Below are 22,503 nucleotides of genomic sequence, written 5' to 3'. Positions count from 1 at the left end.
ACTCCTAATATATCGGACCGAGACGAGTTTGTTTCAAAATTTCGCCACACCCCCTTCCGCCCCCGCAAAGGCTGAAAATCTGGGGATATTTACAAATCTCGGAGACTATTAAGGCTAGAGTAACCAGATTTGGTATCCGCACTCCTGTTAGATCTCACTATAAAACGTATATCTTAAATTTCGCCCCACCCCCTTCCGCCCCCACAAAGGACGAAAATCTGTTGCATCCACAATATTGAGGATACGAGAAAACTAAAAACGCAGAATCTGTTATCTATGGATAATGATCATATATATCAGATTGCTGAATCTGGATCAGATCAGATAATTTTTATAGCCAAAAGGAACAAATCAATTTGCACTGGCTACGCAGCACCCGACGTCACGCTCAGACTGATTTTCTGTCTCTCTCGCACGCACTCCTTGTCGTGTCGTTTAATATTAGCGGCGTCTGCCGGAGGAGAAGCATACTGACTTAGTATCGGGTATAACTGTAGAGTTGCGGTCTCCGCAGCAACTCACAACGTTCCCCCTCGTTTGTTTGTGCTTCCACGAGTAGTTGCCGTGTGCGCTCGTCCTCTCTCACATGCAGCACATCCAATTAAGCAGCTCTGAAAATGGTCTAAAAAATGAGCAGTGGGTGGGGGGTGGAGATAGGCCAAAAGAGTTCCCGGGGAATACGGGGGGCGCCCGCTCTAACGAGCCAATGAAAATAAAGTAATTATCAAAGGCTTAAATAAAATTCGGGGAAGAGTTTCAAGTAAATGAGATCCCTCAAAGCCGACCCTTACCTACCCCAAAACGGGGGGCAAATGTGTGCTATTTATGCTGTCACTTCCATCCACAATTTTCAAAGTGTTTCACAGACTTCCAAACGGGTTTTCGTTTGACACACTTGCACTTTCTTTCAATTAGCCGCAAAAGACTTTTCTTTTTCGGACACACCTTTGACGATTTCTTCAAAGACCATAATTAACTCATATTTAAAGCGGGAACAGGGCGTGGGTTGTCGGTTCAGGTGTTGAGAGATAGGTCTCTCAAGAGACATGTAGGCTGATCGCGTGACGGCCCCAACAAAGCTGCTGTTGGCGCTGCTGCTCTTCCACTCCGCTGTGGCACTCTTCGAGGAGTGCAATCACCAGGTTACGCTGCCAACGGGCCAGAAGCTGCTCATCAACTCTCCCTATTATCCTGGCCTGTATCCGGTCGGCACTTCCTGCCGCTACTCGGTGGAGACTCCCAGGGATCAGGTGCTGCAATTCAAGTGCGAACTGCAACTGCAAACGGTGAGTGTGAGGGGTGGAGAGCGAGAGAGAGAGAGAGAGAGAGAGAGACACGAATTTCTGGAAATTTTCTTACCTTTTCAGCTGTCCACGGACCTCCAGTGTCGAACGCAGGCGTTTCATTTCAATTCCGAGGGCGATGAGGTGTTAACAAGTTCCGAATACTTTTGTGGCAGCGGAAAATTCGAGCTCAAAAGTTTTCTCAATCGTGCCGTGATTTCCTACATTTCTCACGGTACGGCCAGGCCCCGCCAACCCTGAAGCTGAAGGATAAGCCAGCAACAAGCACCACAGAGTCGCCGCAAGCAGAGGAGGAGGAAGAGGAGGAAGAGGAGGAGGCGGAGGAGGAAGATGAGGACCTTGGCAACGAGGTGTTGAACGTACTGCAGGATGTAGGCGTCAGCGATGCCCTGGCCTACATGGCCGAGTCCAACAACGATGCTCGCTACCTCCGCCTCTTGCCAAATCGCACCTCAAAGACTTCCGCAAAACGTGCCAGGATTGTGTCAAGTTATCCGCCCCCTTGGCCGTCGGTGGCGGGCGTTTCTCCTGCCTCGTGGAGGCCCTTGTGCCCACGTGCAACTGCGGCTGGAGTCGCTCGCTCAGGATAGCCAGTCCCACCAGCGAGGAGGCCGTCCTGCACGAATTTCCCCCGATGGCTGGCGTGCTGACGAAGAAGCAGGGAAAGGTCTTTTGCGGAGTAGCAATCAGTGAGTAGCCAGCTGGGGCACCACCTCATACGGCGGGCCCCAGACCCATCGCCTGCTGAATACCACCCTGGACGTGATCAGCGGCCAGCAGTGCCGGGAGAATCTCATCTCGTCCGGGGTCCCGCCGCACACATTCTGCACGTACACGGCCGGGCGCGACACGTGCCAGTACGACTCGGGCGGGGCTCTGTACGAGCGGATCAATGGCCGCCTGATGGCCGTAGGAATTGTGAGCTTCGGCCATGCCTGCGCCACCAACCAGCCATCGGTCAACACGCGAGTGGCCTCCTACATCAAGTGGATAAGGGCCAAGAGTCTGGTGGCCGAGGTGGCCTATTGTACGAGTAGGGTATAGGGCTGAAGGAGATCGGAAACCAGCTCGAAACCCATGAAAGACTGAGCACAGAACCCACTGCCGCGCCCCCGCTCCACTCTTGCTCCATTTTTGCCCTGTCGTGCCGCGTTAACCCCTAAGTGGGTGTCAGGTTTGTCGCTTTGCCTGAACGCGTTCGCCATTCATCTATCAATGATGCATGGCAATCGGAACGCTCCACTGGGGCTCTATGGAGCCCAGCCAGGTGGGGCAGGCAATGCAATTAAGAGCAAATGTCAATTAATTAACGGTGTGGGGGTTTGTGGCAGCAACCCCCCACCCACCCGGCCCAGTACTGTCAATACAAACTCTTTTCCGTAGCTTCCTTTCAGATAAATAATTAAACGATTCGCATAACAGATGAAGCCCGCTTTTAGGCTTAAAGGCAACGCGAATCGTCTCTGCCGGATGTCTATGTCTGTGGCTTGGGGCATCTTTTTATTCCATTTTTAGAAGAGGAGCGAGCCTCTTTTGTTTGCCGTTGCACTTTTTCAATGCGGCTCGCCGGCGTTTTTCTCCCTTCTTTTTGGGAATGTATTGAATCTGTGTTTGCTTTTGTAGTTTTTGGTGCACGGTGCACGGTGCCTGACTGTGTCTGGGCCTGGAATCCCTTGTAAGCCTGTTGTTATACCCGATACTCAAAATGAGTATTGGGGTATATTAGATTTGTGGTAAAAGTGGATGTGTGTAACGTCCAAAAGGAATCGTTTCCGACCCCATAAAGTATATATATTCTTGATCAGCATCAATAGCGGAGTCGATTGAGCCATGTCTGTCTGTCCGTCTGTCCGTCCGTCCGTCTGTCCGTCTGTCCGTCCCCTTCAGCGCCTAGTGCTCAAAGACTATAAGAGCGAGAGCAACGATGTTTTAGATCCAGACTTCTGTGATATGTCACTGCTACAAGAATATTTCAAAACTTTGCTCCGCCCAATTCCGCTCCCACAAAGGGCGAAAATCTGTGGCATCCACAATTTCGACGATACGAGAAAACTAAAAACGCAGAATCGTAGAAGATGACCATATCTTCTAGAGTGCAAAATCTGAACCAGATCGTTTAATTATTATAGCCAGAATCAAGAAAACAATTTAATTTTTTCTCGCCCTGTCTCTCTCTAACACACACGTAGCATAGCCGGCTTTGCTTAGAGTAAAACATTAGCGCCTAGAGCTCAGAGACTATAAAAGCTAGAGCAACCAAATTTGGTATCCACACTCCTAATATATCGGACCGAGACGAATTTGTTTCACATTTTCCGCCACACCCCCTTCCGCCCGCGCAAAGGATGAAAATCTGGGGATATTCACAAATCTCAGAGACTATTAAGGCTAGAGTAACCAAATTTTAAAATTTCCCGCTCCCGCGGGACTGCCGCTAGGCATTACTTCGCGGTGCGGGCTGTGGGGTCATCTTTCTGGCTTAGTTTGTCCGGGTTCGCTCCAGCCTGCGCAGCTCCTTGATCACGCTTGCTGCCATGTAGGCGACCGCGTTCCAAGATTGCTCATCGGCTAGCATCTGGTCGGTGAGGGTGTCCACACTCACTTCTGCAAGCGTCTCCCCTAGCCTCGTTCGTTCTTGCGAGAAGCGGGGGCATACATAGAAGACGTGCTCTGCATCCTCGTCGACTCCAGGCCCGCAGCAGCTGCAATACGGGTCGTCAGCATGCCTAAAGCGATGCAGGTACTGCTTGAAGCAGCCATGCCCCGTCAGCAGTTGGCCCAAATAATGATACATTTGGCCGTGCCTTCTTCGCAGCCATGGGCTAAGCTGGGGAAGGAGACGTCTGGTCCACCTCCCTTTTGCCGCTTGGTCCCAGCGCCGTTGCCACTGGGCTATAGTGCGCTCTCGCCGCTCGCTGGCTCCCTCCACTCCGCTCTGCCGCTCAGCTGCCAGGAGATCCAGTGGGACCATGCCTGCCACAATAAGTGCGGCGTCTTCAGACACCGTCCGGAAGCAGCATGTAACCCTCAGGTCACAGCGTCGGTATGCGCTTCTGCAGTCTCTGCTGTATGTGTAAACCATCATTGCTGGTGCCCACACTGCTGATCCATATAAGATTATGGAGGTGACCACCCCAGCGATGAGCTGCCTGCTACGCTGCCGTGGTCCCCCTGTATTGGCCATCATCCTGCTTATGGCCGCCGTTGCTGCAGTCGCTTTTGCGCTGGCGTATTCCAGGTGGGCCTTGAAGTTCAGCCTCTGGTCCATCATTACCCCTAGGTACTTTAGCGCAGGCTTGGTCCTGATGATCGTGCTACCGACTCTCACGCATGCCTGCTCGACCTTTTTTCTGCTGCTCATTAGCACAGCCTCCGTCTTCTTCTCCGCCAGTGCTAGCCCGTTGGCTGCGAGCCAGGCCACTATCATCCCGACTGCTACGTTGGTTTTCTCCTCTGCGTCTCTTACGTGTTTCGACACTGTCATCAGTGCTATGCCGTCGGCGAAGCCCACCAGGGTGCACCCTTCCGGTAATGTAAGCCGCAGGATATCGTCATACATCACGTTCCACAGTATCGGCCCTAGGACCGAGCCCTGTGGGACGCCTCCGGTGATTTGGTGATGTTCTGCTCCTTCTTCCGTGTCGTAGATCAGGACGCGGTCCGTGAAATAGCCATTCAGAGTCCGTGTGATTTGCTCAGATATACCCCTCCTGGTCAGGGCCTCTAGGATGCTCTTCCAGCTGGCAGAGTTGAAGGCGTTTCGTACGTCTAGTGTACATACTAGGCAGTACTTTTTGTCGCCTCCAGCCCATCGCGTTCCTGCCATGGCTTCCCTGGCAAGGTTTGTCACCATCTCGATGGCGTCAGTGGTGCTCCTCTGCTTGCGGAACCCGAATTGGAGGTCGGAAAGTCCGCGACGCTCAGCCAGTTCCGCCTCCAGTCGGTTACATACCATCCTCTCGAAAATCTTGCCCATGGTATCCAGCATGCACAGCGGCCGGTATGACGATGGGTCGTTGAGCTCTTTGCCTGGCTTGGGTATCAGAACCAGCCTTTGCCGTTTCCATGCTCGTGGGACTGTCCGCTCCGCTAGGCACTGGGTGTACATTGTGGCGAATGCTTCCGGATGGGCTCTAATTATGCATTTTAGTGCTGCATTAGGGACTCCATCTGGACCTGCCGCTTTCCCGATCTTCAGCTTACCCGTGGCCTCCAGTACTTCTCTGGCAGTGATGATGGTGGTGGTGTCCCTCAGGCTAGCTCCTTCTAGCCTAGCTTCCTCTTGTAAGGGTGGTTGTCCAGGGAATAGGGTGCCGACTATCTTTCTCATATGCACCGGATCCTTGGGCATAGGCTGTCTGTTTAATCTCCCCATGACTAGTTTGTATGCTCCAACAAAAGGTTCCGCATCGGCCGCATCGCAGAGCTCCTTGAAGCATTTGAGTTTGCTGCTTCTGATGGCCTCCTTCAGCTCTTTTCTTTTGGCCTTGAATGTCTCGCCATTTCTGCCAAATTGTGCGGAGCCTCTTGCTCGCTGGTAGGCACGCCGAGCTGCGCAGCACTCCCTCCTGGCCTTGGCAATGTGCTCATTCCACCACGGTACTGGCCGGTGCCTGCTTCCTCCGATCTTTCTTTTTTTCATGGCTGCATCACAGGCCGCTTTGACGGTCCTGTAAACGGCAAGCGCGGATGCTTCAGCATCCCGGCGGCGCTTAGGTTTTCTGCTGCCGAGAGGAGCGCGGCTCTGCTCAGGCTTTCCTCCTTGTACCCGGCCTGGAGCGCCCGCTGTATCCTGTGTTCCTGGGTGCAAAGGTTTCCGTCATTACGGCTAAGTGGTCACTATGGGTGTAAGCACTCAGCACTTGCCACTTCGCGTGGCGTGCGAGCTCTGGGCTTGCAAAGGTAAGGTCTATAATAGACTCCCGCCCTGCTTTGCTGAACGTTGGTGTGGTTCCTGTGTTGAGGAGACAGACGTTCAGGCTTGCAAACTCGTCCAGGAGCGATGTCCCACGGGGTGTGTTCTTGGCGCTGCCCCAAGTCGTGGCCCAGGCGTTAAAGTCGCCCGCTATCAGGACCGGCGATTTGCCTCGTGCGTCGTTGGCGATGTTGCTGATGATCGCCTCATACTCCTGCTGCGTGAACCTTGGTGCTATGTAGCAGCTGTAGACAAAAGTGCCGCTGTGCTTAGCTCTCACATATCCCACTCTGGATGCTCTGTGGGTAAGCTGGCCTGGTTGTGGGCCACAGCTCCAGATTGCTGCTCCTCCGTCTGAGCTTTGCTGCCAGACTCCTTCGTGTTTTTTGCCGTACGGCTCGCTGAGTAGCGCTATGTCGATCTTCTGCTCCAGGACTGTTTGCGCCAACAGATCCTGAGCAGCTCGGCAGTGGTTTAGGTTGAGCTGCAGGAGCTTAGCCATCAACCAGTTTTGCTAGTGCCTTCTTATACTCAGGGCAGCTGCGGCTGAGGGCCGAGTGGGCTGCTGAGCGGACGTCTCCTGGCTTGCCAGCGCATAGTATGCACATTGGCGGGTTGTTGCACTGGTTGTCCTTGTGCCCCTCCCCACCACATTTGTAGCATGCATTGCTTGACACAGGCCGCTTGGATCTGCACCTGGCTGCAGTGTGTCCATAGGCCATGCACTTGAAGCAGCGGGTTGGCGCAATCCGTTGCCGCACGCGGCAGACAACCCAGCAGATTCGAACTTTTCCGAGCTCCAGGGGCTTCTTTGCGAGTGCGGGCTGACGGTTCAGCGTAGCTACCTGCATTGCGCCATATGCTTTCCGCATGTACGGCACTGCTCTTTGTGTTAAGTCGCCGTCGATCGCTGCAGCTATGGCCTCACATACCTCGTCGCCTGTCGTGAGCTCGTCTATGTTGAGTACCTCAACCGCGACTGTCTCCTGCATGGCCTTCACGGCTGCCTTGTCCCCAAGCGCTGCCTGAATGGCCATCTGCAGCTCCTGCGTGGCGGGGTCTGAGGATTGTTGCATCCTTAGAAGCAGCTCGCCCGAGGCTGTCTTCCTGATGCCCTGAACCTTGCTTTTGAGGCTCTGGAGTGTTGGTGCTGCCTTCACCAGTTTGAGGATGTCGGCGTATGATGCCTCCTCGGTGCATTTGACCAGCACTGCGTCTGGTCGGCCTGTCTGCTTGCGTTTCGCACGCCTGCCTCTCACCTCACTCCACTTCTGTGTAGGGTTGGTGTTTTCCGCCTTGCCGCACTGCATCTTGGTTTCCTCTTGTCGAGTGGCGTCAGCTTGGTGTCCTTGCTCTTCTCCTCAGTTCGGGGTGTTGCCTCGCTCTTGTGGGCTCCTGATGCCGTTTGCGTCGCCTTAGACGCACTGGGCTTGGTCATCCTGGGTAGGGGGCCAGTTGGGCCTGCAGTGTGATCATGGCACAGGCATCCTCCTGGCGCTGCCCTTTTATCCTCTGGCGCCTGCAGATGGGATTTGACTTCCACTTGCAACTCCTTCATGCGTGCTACCATCTTCTTGATGGCCATGTTGATCGACCTCTGGCCCTTCTCGTTCATCTGGTAGAGTAGGTCGTCCAGGATTGCGCCAATCTCGTCTATGTCCTGTAAGCAGTTCCTGCTTCGCTTGGGGGGGGTTTTTCTCCCGCTACTCGATGGTGTAGGGGGGTCCCTCGGCCTCTTCAGAGTATCAGTGCCCTTGCCGCCGTCCTGCGTAGCCCCACTGGCAAAGCTGTGCAACGAGCTCTGCTTCATTGGCGGTGCTAAAGCTGCTTGTGGCGGTGTTCGGGCCACCTTTGAGGCTTTTTGGAAAGCCATTGCTCCTTGGCTTGTAGCGAATTTTGCTTCGTCGGCCAAGTGTGCCACCGGCGAAGCAGGATTCGGGGGAACATCTCTCAGGGCCTCCAGGGTCCGCGCCCCGGCCACGGGATTCCTCCACGCGTGTGAATTTGGGATGGAACTTATGCGTAGGTGTGTGTGCGGTTTGCAAGTGATCCCGCCTAGGAGTTAGGCAGTACCTTCCCTCAGGTGCGGTCGCTGACAGAAGCTAGCTGCTGTGGGCGCAGTTATCTTCCGCAGCGGGCTCTGTCGAGGGCTGGATGCTTTGGCACCTAGTGCCCCTTCACCGCACTGCAGTCGATCAGCTGGTTAGTGGCCTGCACTATCCAGCCCTGGTAACCCAGTCGATCAGCTGCGAGGCCTGGAGTGAAGAAGAAGAACGGGAGAACCGGCCCAAAGGAGAGAAAGGATGAAAAAAGGTGGGACGCGTGTGTTTTTTTTTTTTTTAAATTCCATTTAATTGCTTGTATTTACAACTTATTTTATACTTAAAGCAAACTATAATAAAGGTTAGGCTATGAAGCCCAACATGTGTGGTACGGCCGTGAAGCAATGCTTCACACATGTGCAGGCTTCGTTTAGACTAACTGGACTCTTGTCTGGTGCTCAACAGCGCGCAGTTCCCTCATAATGGTCGCCGCGAAGCAGCTCGTCGCCTCCCAGTTTTCCGGGGACAGGAGCATGCACGGCACCAAGCTCTGCTTGACTACGGCTCCACCCAGCGCTTCTTCTAGCCGCTGGCGCTGCGCTGCGAACCTGCCACACGAAAATATCGCATGCTCGGCATCCTCCTCCACGTAGTGCCCGCACCAAGAGCATTCTGCGGAGTCCGCGTGCCCGAAGCGATGAAGGTAGCTTCGGAGGCCGCTGCGGCCACTGAGGAGCTGAGTCAGGTAAAAGTTGACCTGCCCGTGCTTCCTGCTTACCCACGCGTCGATGGACGGGATAAGCTGGTGGGTCCAACGCCCCTTAGTGGTCGTGTCCCAGCGCTGTTGCCACCTTCTGAGACTCTCCTGTTTGCACGCCATGCGTACCTGCCTTTTCGCCGCCGCGTCCATTCCTCTGCCATGTGTTTCCTGGTAGTATGTGGACCGTTCATCCGCCAGGAATTCCAGGGGTGCTATGCCCGCGATCACGTGTGCTGCCTCGTCCGAGACCGTTCGGAAGGCACTGGTGATCCGAATCGAAGAGAGGCGGTGCGTGGCTGCCAGACCCCGTGCGTAGCTCGCTGTTCGAAGGGCCTTTGCCCAGATTGGCGCCGCATATAGCATCACCGATCTCGTGACACTCGTTAGCAGTTGTCGCCGCCATTGCTTTGGTCCTCGGGTGTTCAGCATTAGCCTCGAGAGCGCACCGTTGGTGGTCGCCGCCTTCGTGCCCATGTAGGCCAAGTGCTCCCGAAAGCAGAGACGTGTGTCCACCAGGACACCAAGGTATTTGATAGCGCGCTTAGACGAAACCGGGGTACCTGCCACTGAGATGTTGGCCGTCTCGACTTTCTTCCGGCTGGATACTAGCACTGCCTCTGTTTTGTGGGGTGCGAGTTCGAGCCCGACCAGGTCCAGCCACTGTTGAATGCGCGCTATCGTTTGGTTGCAGGTCGTTTCCACGACGGACAGGTCTTTTGCCACCACTAGGACAGCCACATCGTCTGCAAAACCCACCATGTGTACTCCGTGGGGGAGGCTGAGTCGCAAGATGCCGTCATACATTGCGTTCCACAGAGTGGGGCCTAGCACTGAACCCTGCGGGACGCCTGCCGATACCTCGTATTCCTCCGTGCCAGCCTGCGTGTCGTACAAAAGCAGCCTTCTCTCAAAGTAGCTTTGTACCATCCGCTGCAGGTACCTGGGTGTGTCGAAACTCTCCAGCGCCCTTAGGATGCAGCTCCACCTCGCCGTGTTGAACGCGTTCTTAATGTCTAGGGTGACTACTAGGCAGTACTCTTTCCCGCCGCCTTTCCACCTAGTGCCGGCAATTGCACCGGAGGCAATGTCCACCACCTTACGAACGGCGTCTATCGTGGATCGGGCCTTGCGAAAGCCGTATTGGTGCGGTGAGAGGTCGCCAGCCTCCGCGATGGAGCGTTCCAGTCGCGCGCAGACCACCTTCTCAAGCAGTTTACCCGCGGTGTCGATCAGGCAGATAGGCCTATACGACGACGCTGTCCCCGGCGGCTTGCCTGGCTTGGGAATAAGCACCAGCTTCTGTATTTTCCACCTCACAGGGAACACTCCTTCCCGAAGGCACTGATTTAGCAGCTTCGCAAAGATGTCCGGACGCGTGGAGAGGGCGAGCAAGAGGGCTCTGTTCGGGATAGAGTCCGGCCCAGGAGCCTTGTTCGGGCTGATGCTCCTGGCTGCGCTTTCGACTTCCTCGAGTGACACCTCCTCGATGTGTGCCTGACTGTGCGGCTGCAGTGTGAGGCAACGGACATCCCCGATGTGGTCAGCCCTGTGCGGAAAGAGTTCCTCCACGATAGATCTTGTCGTGTCGGGGTCCGATGGGGGTGCCTGCCTCTTGGCGCAAAGTTTGTTCGTCACCAACTTGTACGCCCTTCCCCATGGGTCCTGCTCCGCAGAGTCGCATAGCTTGAGAAAGCACTGGCGCTTGCTATCCCTAATGGCCGCCTTGAGGGCCCTTCTGCAGTCCCTGAACGTGGATTGCCATTGCGGAAAGGCAGTGCTTCCGCGCGAGCGCTGGTAGCGGCGTCGAGCTTGGTTGCATTCCCGGCGTAGCGCGGCAATGTCCTCGTTCCACCAGAACACAGGTTGGTGGTGGCGACCGTAGTGCTTCCTCTACGCCATGGTGGCATTGCATGCTGCCTCCAGATGCTCCATGACATGGTTGGCCATGCATTCAGCATTTCCATTCGCCGTGAGGTTGGACATAAGCTCCATGAACAGGGCCGTATTGAGCGTTTCGGCGCGATAGCATCTCCATCTGGGCGCAGCTGTCTCTACGCTACACGTCTGTTGGCCTGTGTCCCATATAATTGCCCTGTGGTCGCTCCCTGTGTAGATGTTGCTGATGCTCCAGCCCGATGAATTAAAAAGTGAGCTGCTGACAAATGTAAGGTCGATGACCGATCCTGTTCCTGCTCTGGAGAAGGTATGCTGGTTTCCCTCGTTGAGGAGCGCGATGTCCAGGGGCGCAATGATCTCCAGCAGAGCTCTACCTCTCGCATTCGTCGCCACGCTTCCCCACTCCTCAGCCCACGCGTTGAAGTCCCCTCCAATGGCTATTGGGTGACGTCCTCTAGCATCAGCCGCTAGGTTGTCTAGAGTACCTGCGAACTCGGAGAGCGTCAGGCTTGGGGCAAGGTAGACGCTGTATATCCACACACCTCCGACCTTGGCGCGCACAAACCCAGCAGCAGCGCTTGAGAGGGAAAGCTGCAATGGCGTGGCCCCGCATAGCCATATCGCGGCCTTTTTGGTGGCATCCAAGATGAACCCAGGGGACTCCCTAGTTTGATATGGCTCGCTGAGGATGGCGAGGTCAATTGCCAATTCTCTTATGGATTGGCTCAGCAGGTCTTGAGCCGCAGCGCAGTGGTTGAGGTTGAGCTGCATAACCTTCATTATTGGGCCGGCAAGCTGGGCACGCTCCTGGCTGCTGGACATCTCCTGCTACCCGCATAATGGTTCGTCTCATTGCTGTTGTTAGCGGTGCAGATGAAACACCGCGGATCGCTTTGACAGGTTGCCGCCTTGTGCGTGTGTGTGTGTGTGTGTGTGTGTGTGTGTGCGCCGAAAAACTAACAAGCTCAAAAAGCAATTTGTAAGAGGCCGTCGAAAAAATTGACAAAAATATTGACGCGCTCGCTCGTGCAATTGACGTTTTGTGTGGGAAGGGGGGTGGGGGAGGGGGGGGAGGGGAATTGATTTTGGGGGACTAGCGATTGGGGCCAGTTACATACATAAAACCAGGCGTCGCACAAAAGCCGCCAAATCGTCGTCGCTCACAAGGCCCCCAGCAGCCAAAAATACAAAATGGCTGCACCACAATAACAAAATCGGTGATGTTCCAAAAATGTTCCAGGGAAAACGTTTCTGGGAACGGCCCGGAAAGAAATTCCTTTCGTGGTCAGAAATTAGCATCGTTTTTGGGTGGTTTTTTTGGGTTTTTTGGGCGTTTTTTTGTTGGTATTATGGCGATACTAGTAGGCCAATGAAATCCCTTCGCATCTCTGAAATCACAAACATGACAAAAATCACAAAAGTATCAGTTTGGTGATGTGTTCGTATCCCTCAAAATCATAAGTTTCCTACATTCATACCATATTTCGATTAAAAAACAGACATCAAAACGCATAATGTCCATCTGTCGCGGCTTAGGAAATTCGGCTCTGGGAAAGCTTCTCCAGACTTTTAAGACCCTCGCCTACACCCAATGCTTTAGAGCCAAGTCTACGGGCATGCCGGCACGCCCCCCCTCACGATGATCAAAAGCTATCTGAAATTGCGGATGATGGTGGCTACGGCAGTGCGGCCTGTGCCGGACCCAGTGATCCTTCAGATTATCGACGATTGGAAGCCCAACTTCAAGCCCTATCGCTGCCTGCTAGACGGTCGATACTGTCTGTCCACGTTCAGGGGCAAGCAGAAGAGAAGGACCGCCAGGGCAGAGGGCCCCAAAGGGGGGGGAACTGGAGCTTTAGCTGAGGAACGTGGACGGTGGAATGCGAGGATGAGCAAAATTACAGGATAAATTGGAGAAAAGCGGCACTAAGCCGTTTCAAAATAAAGGTTTCTGAAACGCAAATGGTTTTTCTTGGGAGAGGGGCGTAGGAAAACATCGAAAGATGTCAGATCTCCCTTGACTTGTTTTCTATAAAAAAAATCTCTCTGCATGCACTTTAGTCTCGAGTTGCCCGCCATCTGGCCACCCCCTTGCCACACTTGCCCTTGAGAGCGCAGCGTAAAACATAATTAAACAATTAACGAGGGGGAACGTTGTGAGTTGCTGCGGACACCGCAACTCTACATTTATACCCGATACTTAGTCAGTATGGCTCTCCTCCGGCAGACGCCGCTAATATTGAACGACACAAAGAGTGCGTGCGAGAGAGACAGAAATCAGTCTGAGCGTGACGTCGGGCGCTGCGTAGCCACTGCAAATTGATTTGTTCCTTTTGGCTATAAAAATGATCTGATCTGATCCAGATTCAGCAATCGGATAGATACGGTCAATTTCTATGATTGTGCGTTTTTAGTTTTCTCGAATCTGCAATATTGTGGATGCAACAGATTTTCGTCCTTTATGTGGGCGGAAGGGGGGCGAAATTTTGAGATATACGTTATATAGTGAGATCTAACAGAAGTGCGGATACTAAATTTGGTTACTCTAGCCTTAATAGTCTCTGAGATTTGTGGATGCCCCAGATTTTCGTCCTTTGCGGGGCGGAAGGGGGTGTGGCGAACTTTGACACAAAACGGTCAAGGTCCGATATCACAGGAGTGTGGATACCAAATTTTGTTGCTCTAGCTCTTATGGGTTCTGAGATCCTTGAACTCATATTTTGCAATTGGCAAAACCGACCATGAAACCTGTGTGTTAGGGAGAGACAGAGCGAGAAAGAATGAAATTGTTTTCTTGATTCTGGCTATAATCATTATACGATCTGGTTCAGATTTTGCACTGTAGAAGATATGGACAACCTCACCGATTCTGCGTTTTGGTTTTATCGTATCTTTAAAAATGTGAATGCCACAGATTTTCGTCCTTTGTGGGGGCGGAAGTGGGCGGGGCGAAGTTTTGAAATATTTTTGTAGCAGTGACATATCACAGAAGTCCGGATCCAAAACATCGTTGCTCTAGCTCTTATAGTCTTTGAGCACTAGGCGCTGAAGGGGACGGACAGACGGACGGACGGACAGACGGACAGACGGACAGACAGACATGGCTCAATCGATTCCTTCTGGACGTTACACACATCCACTTTTACCACAAATCTAATATACCCCAATACTCATTTTGAGTATCGGGTATAATTAACTGGCAGCAATTGAGAGCGAGAATATGCGGTTGGTCGGGGGGGGGGGGGGAGGGGGTGGCAAGTTAATTGTGCAACTCGGTGAAAGGAGGAGCCCCGACACGGGCTGGCGGATAGGACAGTGCAATAGACTAGAAGTGGCGGCAGGACGAGTGACCTGAGTACTCGACCAGCTAGTCCTTGCTTTTCTGCCATTGATTTTTTTTGTATATTATAAAATTTATGTTACTCGTGCTCGCTCTCTGCGCTTTGTTGTGCTCCACCTCCAGGACAGCACTTCATTTTCTGCCTTTCCTTTTTATAAAGTCCTTTTTTTTCCAAGCGCTTTTGAGCTTTTGTTGTCGAGTGCAGCAGCCGCACCCAAAGAAAAAAAGGCTTGACAATAAAAATTATGAAGCATATTACTTGAGGGCACTCGAGTTCCTCTTTTTATCTTGTCGTGCCTGAAGTGTAAACGTAAATGTAAATGGGTTTATATTTTACCTTGAATTATGACTCCAAGGCAACTGATTCCCATGCTCCTCTCCAATTCTTCCAAAAGTATTCCATTTCCATTCAAAAGTTTACCAATTACTCGTTCGTATTAATTATATATTTGGTAAAAGTCTGCTCGAAATGTTTCCGAAAGAGTATGCCATCGAAGAGAGGGCCGAGGCCCGAGGCCCAGAGCTTAGAAGGCCGTTCGCCCGTAGATCATGGCATGCCGGAACTCCGCCCATCGGGTGCAGTGCGAGGTGTACGATGGATAGGGACAAATGACCTTGCGGGAGATGACGTTGTATTTGTTTCGCTGGGCGGACACTTGTCGCCGCAGCTCCTTGCTGTTTCGCCTGCGCTCCAGCTCATCCTCGTCCTCCTTGTCGTCCTGTCGCTGGCGAAAGATGACCTCGCGAACGGTGCCCACCCGCTGCTCGTCATGGGGGGCCTGCATTTCGTAGCGCTCCTCCACCAGGGCCTGTGCCTTCCGGTCCTGGTCCGGGTAATATCGCCGCTCATCTTCCGGGGTGGACTCCGTCCCGCTCGAGGCCTGCCTGAGCTGCTCCCGCTTGTGAGCTCCGACTTTGGTGTCCAGATCGCCAATGGTGTGTGCCCTCAGATCCTGGGATCGACGTCGCCAGCTCCTGGTCTGGTCCAGTCCCTGCCTGCCACTGCTGTGGCTCCAGTAGCGGTTCTGGTTCTGGTTCTGCAGCATCAACTGCCTGGCTGCGAACCAGTCCTCTCGCTCGGGCCACTGCCGGCTGCCGCAGCCGAAATTCATCATCGCCCGATTAATCGCCGCATTGTGCAACGGCGAGTAGCCACTGTACGAGCGCAGGCACAGAGTGAGGACCGGCTTCATCGACGTGCACATCGATGAGAACTGTTTCACGCGAGCCGGCATTTCGGGAATATTTGCACACTTTGCTTCGAGCCAAAAAAAAAACACTTTTTGTGAAATTTCGTCAACAAATTTGTTTCAACAACAACAATTCAAGAGAGAAATTAACAAAAAAATTTTCTTAAAATTTAGAAAAAAAAAGATCGAACAAAAAAATTTTCGTTGTGTTTGGGAAGACAGTAATTTGGAAACTGTGAGAAATACACATGCCCAGACAGTCCTTCGAAACAGACTCAAATGCTGCCTTTGTCATGGACTACTTGCCATTTCCTTTTGCCTGACACATGACGAACAGATGACGTGGAAAACAAGGTGTAACGAACCTAAAAGGTTTCGATACAATCCGTCCCCGACCTATAATGAGCGCATCGCACCGCACCCCACAACCAGCGCCCCCTCCGCAAGCAACCACCGATCAACACGCGCCAACTCCAGAACGATGACCAAAGACATCAGGACACGCGAGCTTTCCCCCACTCCAAGCCAAGCCATCGGCCGAGTGCGGCCTTCCGGGTTCATCGACGGAGGAAAGTCGGCGCCGCCAAAATCTGCAACAATCACCAAGAACGGCAAAGTGCACCCCGACGCGGAAGTGCATCTGTCAAACCCGCCGACCCAGCAATACAGGCCTATAAAAAGACGGCGACGAGAACCAAAGAGGGACTTACGCAGAAACCCGGCTCACAGTACGGTCGTGATACCAAGACTTTCGCAGAGACCCGGCTCACAGTACGGTCGTGGTACCAAAACTTACGCAGAGACTCGACCCGGAGTACAGACGCGGTACCCGGAACTCACCAGAAGACATGGGCGCACAATTTAAAATAAGTTCATTTAAACCGCTAAGAAATACAATAAAGTGTCAAATTATTAAAGTAAAAACACCCGATTGCGTAAGTTCACCCCAATTAGCCGAGGCACCGACTCCACCCCACTCCACGTCCACGTACACCATTCGATACACAACGCTAGCAACTCCCGCCCAAGCCCCGATCCATCTACTCTACGATAGGCCACCCCCGACGTCTCCTTTGAAGTTCCATCCATGAAGTACATCACAAGTGGCGCCCGAGCAGGGACCCAAGGGAACGTCAGCGAGGGCTTGTGGAATAAAACCCCACGGCCACTAGAGAAGAACAAAAGAAAACGACTCAAAGAAAACCCCGACCTCGCACAATACCAACGGCAAGAGTTGCGCAACGAGCAGACGAAAGCGCGACACAGCGACAGAGAAACAGGAACAGTGCCGTCACCCCGAGAAGAAATTCGAAGCGTCAGCCGCGAAGCTGGACACAGTGCCCTAGTGAAGGAAAAGCGCTAGCCCAGCGAAACAGCCAGCTCGAGTAACAATCGAAGCGATGGAATCCCATACAGAGGAACAGCCCAGTGGGTATAACCCTAGAGAATTCGTCGCCAACCCAGGGGTGAGTACCGGCTGGATACACAAACGCCGCCGAGAGGAGCTGGAGTCCTTCGCGGAGGAATTCGGATTCAGCCGCGAAGGTAACGTGGAAGATTTGCCGAGAAATTTCGCCGAGCTAGTCGCCGGGCCCCTCGAACACGATGCCTGGGTCAGGTTGGCAGAGCTCGAGCGGCAGTACGCCAGATCGCCAGGACGAGCCAGATCGCCCCAGCTCGACATCTCAGCACTAACGGAGAAGCGAAAGACGGACCCCAAACTCAGCCTACAAGTTCCAGGAGTCATGGAGGGCAAAGCCAGCACCTCACCGACATCGATAACCGTCGAAGATCTACCGAAGCCCCCGCCCCCGGAGCCAAGGCCTTCGCCCATGAGAAGGATCTTGCCGACAGCAGGAGGAAATGGCCCCACAGACGGTTATTACTACAGTCACGCCGCACAGATGGCGGAACGGATCCGAAAGTGGGGAATCCAGTTCGACGGGCGGGACGACCCACTGTCGTTCGTCGAACTACTGGAAGAGCGTGCCCTCTCGTACGGGGTAGACATGAACTACGTGCCGCGAGCTATGGCAGAGCTCCTCACCGACCGAGCCAACCGTTGGTTCCGCACCAGCCGCCTCCAGAGCGCCTCTTGGGCCGATTTCCGCCTGGAATTCCTAGCCTTTTTCCTGACTCCCCGGTACTTCGAGCAATTGGAAGACCAGATCAGGGACCGCAAACAAGCGGTGGGCGAACCGTTCAAGGACTTCGTCATCGAGCTCCGGTTGCTCATGCACCACGCCGTGTACGACGAAGCCAAGGAACTTAGCCGGATCTATGACAACACCCTCCCGGCGTACCATCTGTACGTGCGAAGGCACGAACTGAGAAGTCTGACGCAATTAACAAGATTGGCCACAGAGTTCGAGAGTATCCAGGAACGAAACGTACCAGCGACCCTCATCCCCCCTCGACAACCACCCAGGTACACGCGGCCAACGGCACAACAAAACGAAAGCGGGACGAATCGGGCCCAATTCCGAAAGCCTCACTGGAACACCTCGGAACCCGCAAGGAAGCCGCACCAGGTCGGCGCTCCAGCACAGGAAACGGCACATAGAATGATCACCACCCCCATCGCCAACCCACGCGCAGCCTGTCGACGCTGCGGAGAAGCTGGACATGTTTCTCGCGACTGCATCAACCCATCGATCCTCTTCTGTTGGGAATGCGGCAGGCGCGGAACGCGTACCGTGGGCTGTTGCCGCCGGGACCCGTCAGGAAACGACTCGCGTCCCCAGCTGACACGGGAACAGCCGGGCACGACGCTTCCTCAGACAACCAACAAAGAAACCCGCTACAAGTACACGACGGCCGGATAATGGCGAGAGTGACCATCGGAGGACGGCGCGCGGAAGCCACGGTCGACACCGGGGCGTCCCGAAGCTTCATCAACGCCGACCTCGCCCGCAAACTCGGCTGCGACAACGACCTGCGAGCCGCATGCGTCCCGATACGCCTAGCAGACGGCTCGGCTCGCGAGATAACTCAGATCTTGCTAGCGCGCGTCAAACTAGACGAACAAGAGATACAAATGCCACTCTTGGTACTACCCAATATGGTAGAGCAAGCCATCATAGGTGTGGATTTCCTGTGCGCCATTGAAACCACAATACAATGTGGCGCCACACGCCTCCAGCTCCAAGGCTCCCAACGCCCCATCCCAAACACGCCGATTATCACCGCCAGCCAAGTACACGCCCCCGGACCCACGAACTCGAGACCTCCGCCGCCAATGAATTCCCCGCCACGACATGAGACAAGAACACAAGGAACAAGGAACACAGAACCCACGGCCACGACGAAGCACACTAGCCCCAGGCCCACTCCGAGAAAACCAAAACTAAGCAAAGCCACGAAGAAAGCGAGCCGGTCTCCCGAGGGCACCGACGCGGTTCCACCAACGAAGGGAAAAGAACCCAGGACGCCCCTCCAAAAGACAACCCGGCCCCAGCAACGACAGCCGCCACGCAGTAGCCAGGCGCTCGAGGTACCACCTCCGACAGCCACCCTGGCCCACGAACGCGTCGACACCGCCCTCGACGCGAAAACGACCCCTACGACACCGACCGACCCGCTACTCCCGCGTCCTCTCAGGCAGGAACCGGGAAAGGCGATCACTGCCACGCGAGGCACCCATCGGAACCCCGACGCACCTGGAGCCGACGCACCATCGATCGTCCCCGACATCATGGAACGCCCCCCGGGCAACACCTCGTACGGCGCCGGCATGCGGCCCAGCACCACGCCTGGAGCCATGTCGGTGAACCTCACCGCCCAAACTAGCCGTCGGTCAAACGCTACGATCGCCATTGAGACCCGCACGTTCGTGCATCACGCTGAGTACAACGTCGCGCAAGCACCCCCCAGGACCCACACGAGCCCCCTACTCATGATCGAGGCGCTCGCCATCGTCGCCAGCATAAGCGAACACACTCGCGAAGTCGAACCACCAAGCGCATTCGACACAACCATCCTCCCCGAAAACCCCGACCACACTTGCGACCCAGGAATCGACGACCCACCCGAGGACGATTCGGAACGAATCTCCGACCCATGGCCTCCCGACATCGCGCCGAAAATACGGAAATTCCTAGACGAGGAACTGCCAACACTCGCAGGCATCCGAGGGACGACGGGCCTAACGGAACACACTATCGTCATGAGGGACAACCGACCCATAAAACAACGGTACTACCCGAAAAATCCAGCCATGCGGCGGATCATCGATGAACAGGTCGACCAACTGATAGCTGAGGACCTAATCGAAGCATCCCGGAGCCCCCACAGCGCGCCAATCGTCCTGGTCCGCAAAAAGGACGGGAGATGGCGCATGTGTGTAGATTATCGGCAGCTAAACGAGCGTTCCATCCCGGACGCGTACCCGCTACCCAGGATCAACTACATACTAGAGCGACTCCGAAATGCCCACTTCACCACGACCCTCGACCTGAAAAACGGATATTGGCAGATACCAATGGCCCGCGACAGCCGGGAAGCCACGTCATTCACGATACCCGGCCGAGGATTATACCAATGGAAAGTAATGCCTTTCGGTTTACACTCCGCGGGAGCCACGTTTCAACGGACCCTCGACGCCGTTATCGGCGCAGACATGGAACCATTCGCGTTCGCATATCTCGACGACATCGTCATCGTCGGGAAAAGCTTCCAGGAACACCTGAACAACGTAAAAGAAGTTTTCGCACGACTGCGAAAGGCAAACCTACGGGTCAACACGGACAATTGTGCCTTCTTCCAGCGCCGGATAAAATACCTGGGCCACGTGATCAGCGAAGAAGGTATCCACACGGACCCCGACAAAATCGCAGCCGTAAAGGATCTGAGGCCGCCGACCAACCTGAAGGAGCTACGACAATGCGTAGGCATGGCCGGGTGGTACCGCAGATTTGTCCCAAACTTTGCCACCGTAATCCAATGTCACTGCTGCTGCAGAAAGGGAAAGCATGGACATGGGGTCAAGAACAACAAGACGCTTTCGACGTGCTGAAAACACTGCTCACCACCGCACCGGTACTCGCCTGCCCAGACTTTAACGTCAAATTTTCCCTGCAGACGGACGCAAGCAACCTTGGAGTAGGCGCGGTCCTCACCCAAGAGATCGAAGGGAAAGAGTCGACGCCTCAACAAGGCAGAAGAAAACTACTCGGCCACCGACAAGGAATGCCTCGCCGTCATCTGGGCGATCCGAAACCCGCGATGCTATCTCGAAGGCTACCGATTCGACGTCATAACCGATCATCTCGCACTAAAGTGGCTGAATACCCTCGAGAGCCCTTACGGTAGAGTAGCAAGATGGGCGCTCCAACTACAGCAATACCAATACGACGTGCACTATCGGGCCGGCAACCAGAACGTAGTCGCAGACGCACTGTCAAGACAACCACTGCAGACCCTCTCCCGCATTGAGGAAGACGACACACCATGCACCTGGCTTAAACAAAGGATCCGACAAGTCCAAGACGAACCCCAGAAGTACTCAGACTACACGTACGAAAATGGGCAGCTATACCGCTACCTAGGACACGGAGCCGACGACGACGACCACATACCGTGGAAACTATGCGTGCCCAAAAACGGCCGGACGAGAGTACTCCGCGAATGCCACGACGAACCAACGGCAGGACACCTTGGCGTCCGAAAAACAATCCTGAGGACAACACAACGATACTATTGGCCAGGACTACACAGAGACGTGCGACGGTACGTGCAGGGCTGTGTAAGCTGTCAGAAGTTCAAAGCCACGCAGCGCAAGGCCGTGGGCAGGATGCTCACACGTAAAGCCGAAGAACCCTTCGCCACCCTGTGTGCCGATTTCGTCGGACCATTACCACGGTCCAAGCACGGGAGCACCATCTTACTGGTATTCTTCGACACTTTCTCCAAGTGGGTCGAACTGGTACCCCTCAAGAAAGCGACAACAGCGAACCTCGAACGAGCCTTCAGAGAACGAATACTGAGCAGCTTCGGCGTACCGAAACTATTCGTCTGCGACAACGGAACCCAGTTCACCAGCCGATCGTTTAGAACATTCATGCGAAGCGCAGGCGTGGAGCTGCAACACACAGCCCCATATTGCCCCCAGGAAAACCCGACGGAGAGAGCCAATCGGACTGTTAAAACGATGATCGCCCAGTTCGTCGACGACCACCAGAACACATGGGACGAGCTCCTACCCGATATGACATTGGCGATCAACTCCAGCGTCTCCGAGACGACCGGATTCAGCCCCGCCTTCCTCCTGCAAGGAAGAGAGCCCCGACTCCCCGGCGCCCTCTACGACGAAGTCACGCCCGGGACAGGAAGTACGCCAGAGCCGGCCACCAGCAAAGCGACGAGGCTGAAAGAAGTATTCGCCATCGTCCGGAACAACATACAGAGAGCCAGTCCAGAACGAGGGAGACATTACAACCTCCGCCGGCGACTATGGCGCCCCGCCGTCGGATCGTTGGTACTACTACGCCAACACCACCTCTCAAACGCCGCCGAGGGCTTTGCGGCAAAGCTAGCCCCGAAGTTCGACGGCCCCTACCGGGTCAAGAGTTTTCCATCGCCAAACATCGCCAAATTACAACACTGCGAAAGCCGGAAACACAAAACCGCAAATATCAACGACCTGAGAGAGTTCCACGATCACGAGCCCGAAGAACCCACTGACCCACTCGAGAATGCTGACATCCACGAAGAAAGCAACGAGACCTCAACCCGACGCCCCAACCACGGCGCCACTGAGTCAGCGAAACCCGGGACACCCGGACACACGGACAAAAACGAGCCCGATGGCATAATATCGCCGAGAATGCAAGCGCAACGAAAGGGGAGGGTGTAACGAACCTAAAAGGTTTCGATACAATCCGTCCCCCGACCTATAATGAGCACATCGCACCGCACCCCACAACCAGCGCCCCCTCCGCAAGCAACCACCGATCAACACGCGCCAACTCCAGAACGATGACCAAAGACATCAGGCCCCGCGAGCTTCCCCCCCCCCCAAGCCAAGCCATCGGCCGAGTGCGGCCTTCCGGGTTCATC

General features: G+C 54.5%; 1 protein-coding gene and 1 pseudogene across 4 annotated transcripts in view; one reads left to right on the top strand and one right to left on the bottom strand.

Annotated features, from left to right (window-relative positions):
- The window catches only part of LOC117191606, a 38,543-nt pseudogene extending 36,195 nt beyond the window's left edge, over positions 1–2,348 (top strand).
- LOC117190659 overlaps positions 1–15,697 on the bottom strand; it is a 61,820-nt gene extending 46,123 nt beyond the window's left edge. Inside the window, exons 1-3 of one of the 4 annotated variants that reach the window (XM_033395713.1) lie at positions 14,595–14,784; positions 11,460–12,305; positions 10,887–11,402 (exon numbers count right to left, since the gene is read on the bottom strand). In XM_033395713.1, the coding sequence (XP_033251604.1) occupies positions 10,912–11,402; positions 11,460–11,739 (771 nt within the window). In that variant the 5' untranslated portion in view covers positions 11,740–12,305; positions 14,595–14,784 and the 3' untranslated portion in view covers positions 10,887–10,911. Of the gene's footprint in view, positions 1–10,886; positions 12,306–14,594 lie in introns of those variants that run through there. The other 3 variants (XM_033395712.1, XM_033395714.1, XM_033395715.1) reach the window with 3 other exon arrangements.
- Positions 15,698–22,503: the final 6,806 nt, after the last annotated feature.

Source organism: Drosophila miranda (genome assembly GCF_003369915.1).
Source record: "Drosophila miranda strain MSH22 chromosome Y unlocalized genomic scaffold, D.miranda_PacBio2.1 Contig_Y1_pilon, whole genome shotgun sequence".
Classification (NCBI taxonomy): Eukaryota; Metazoa; Arthropoda; class Insecta; order Diptera; family Drosophilidae; genus Drosophila; species Drosophila miranda.
The sequence above is the reverse complement of the archived record's forward strand: the minus strand, read 5'-3'. Positions and strand labels throughout refer to the sequence as shown.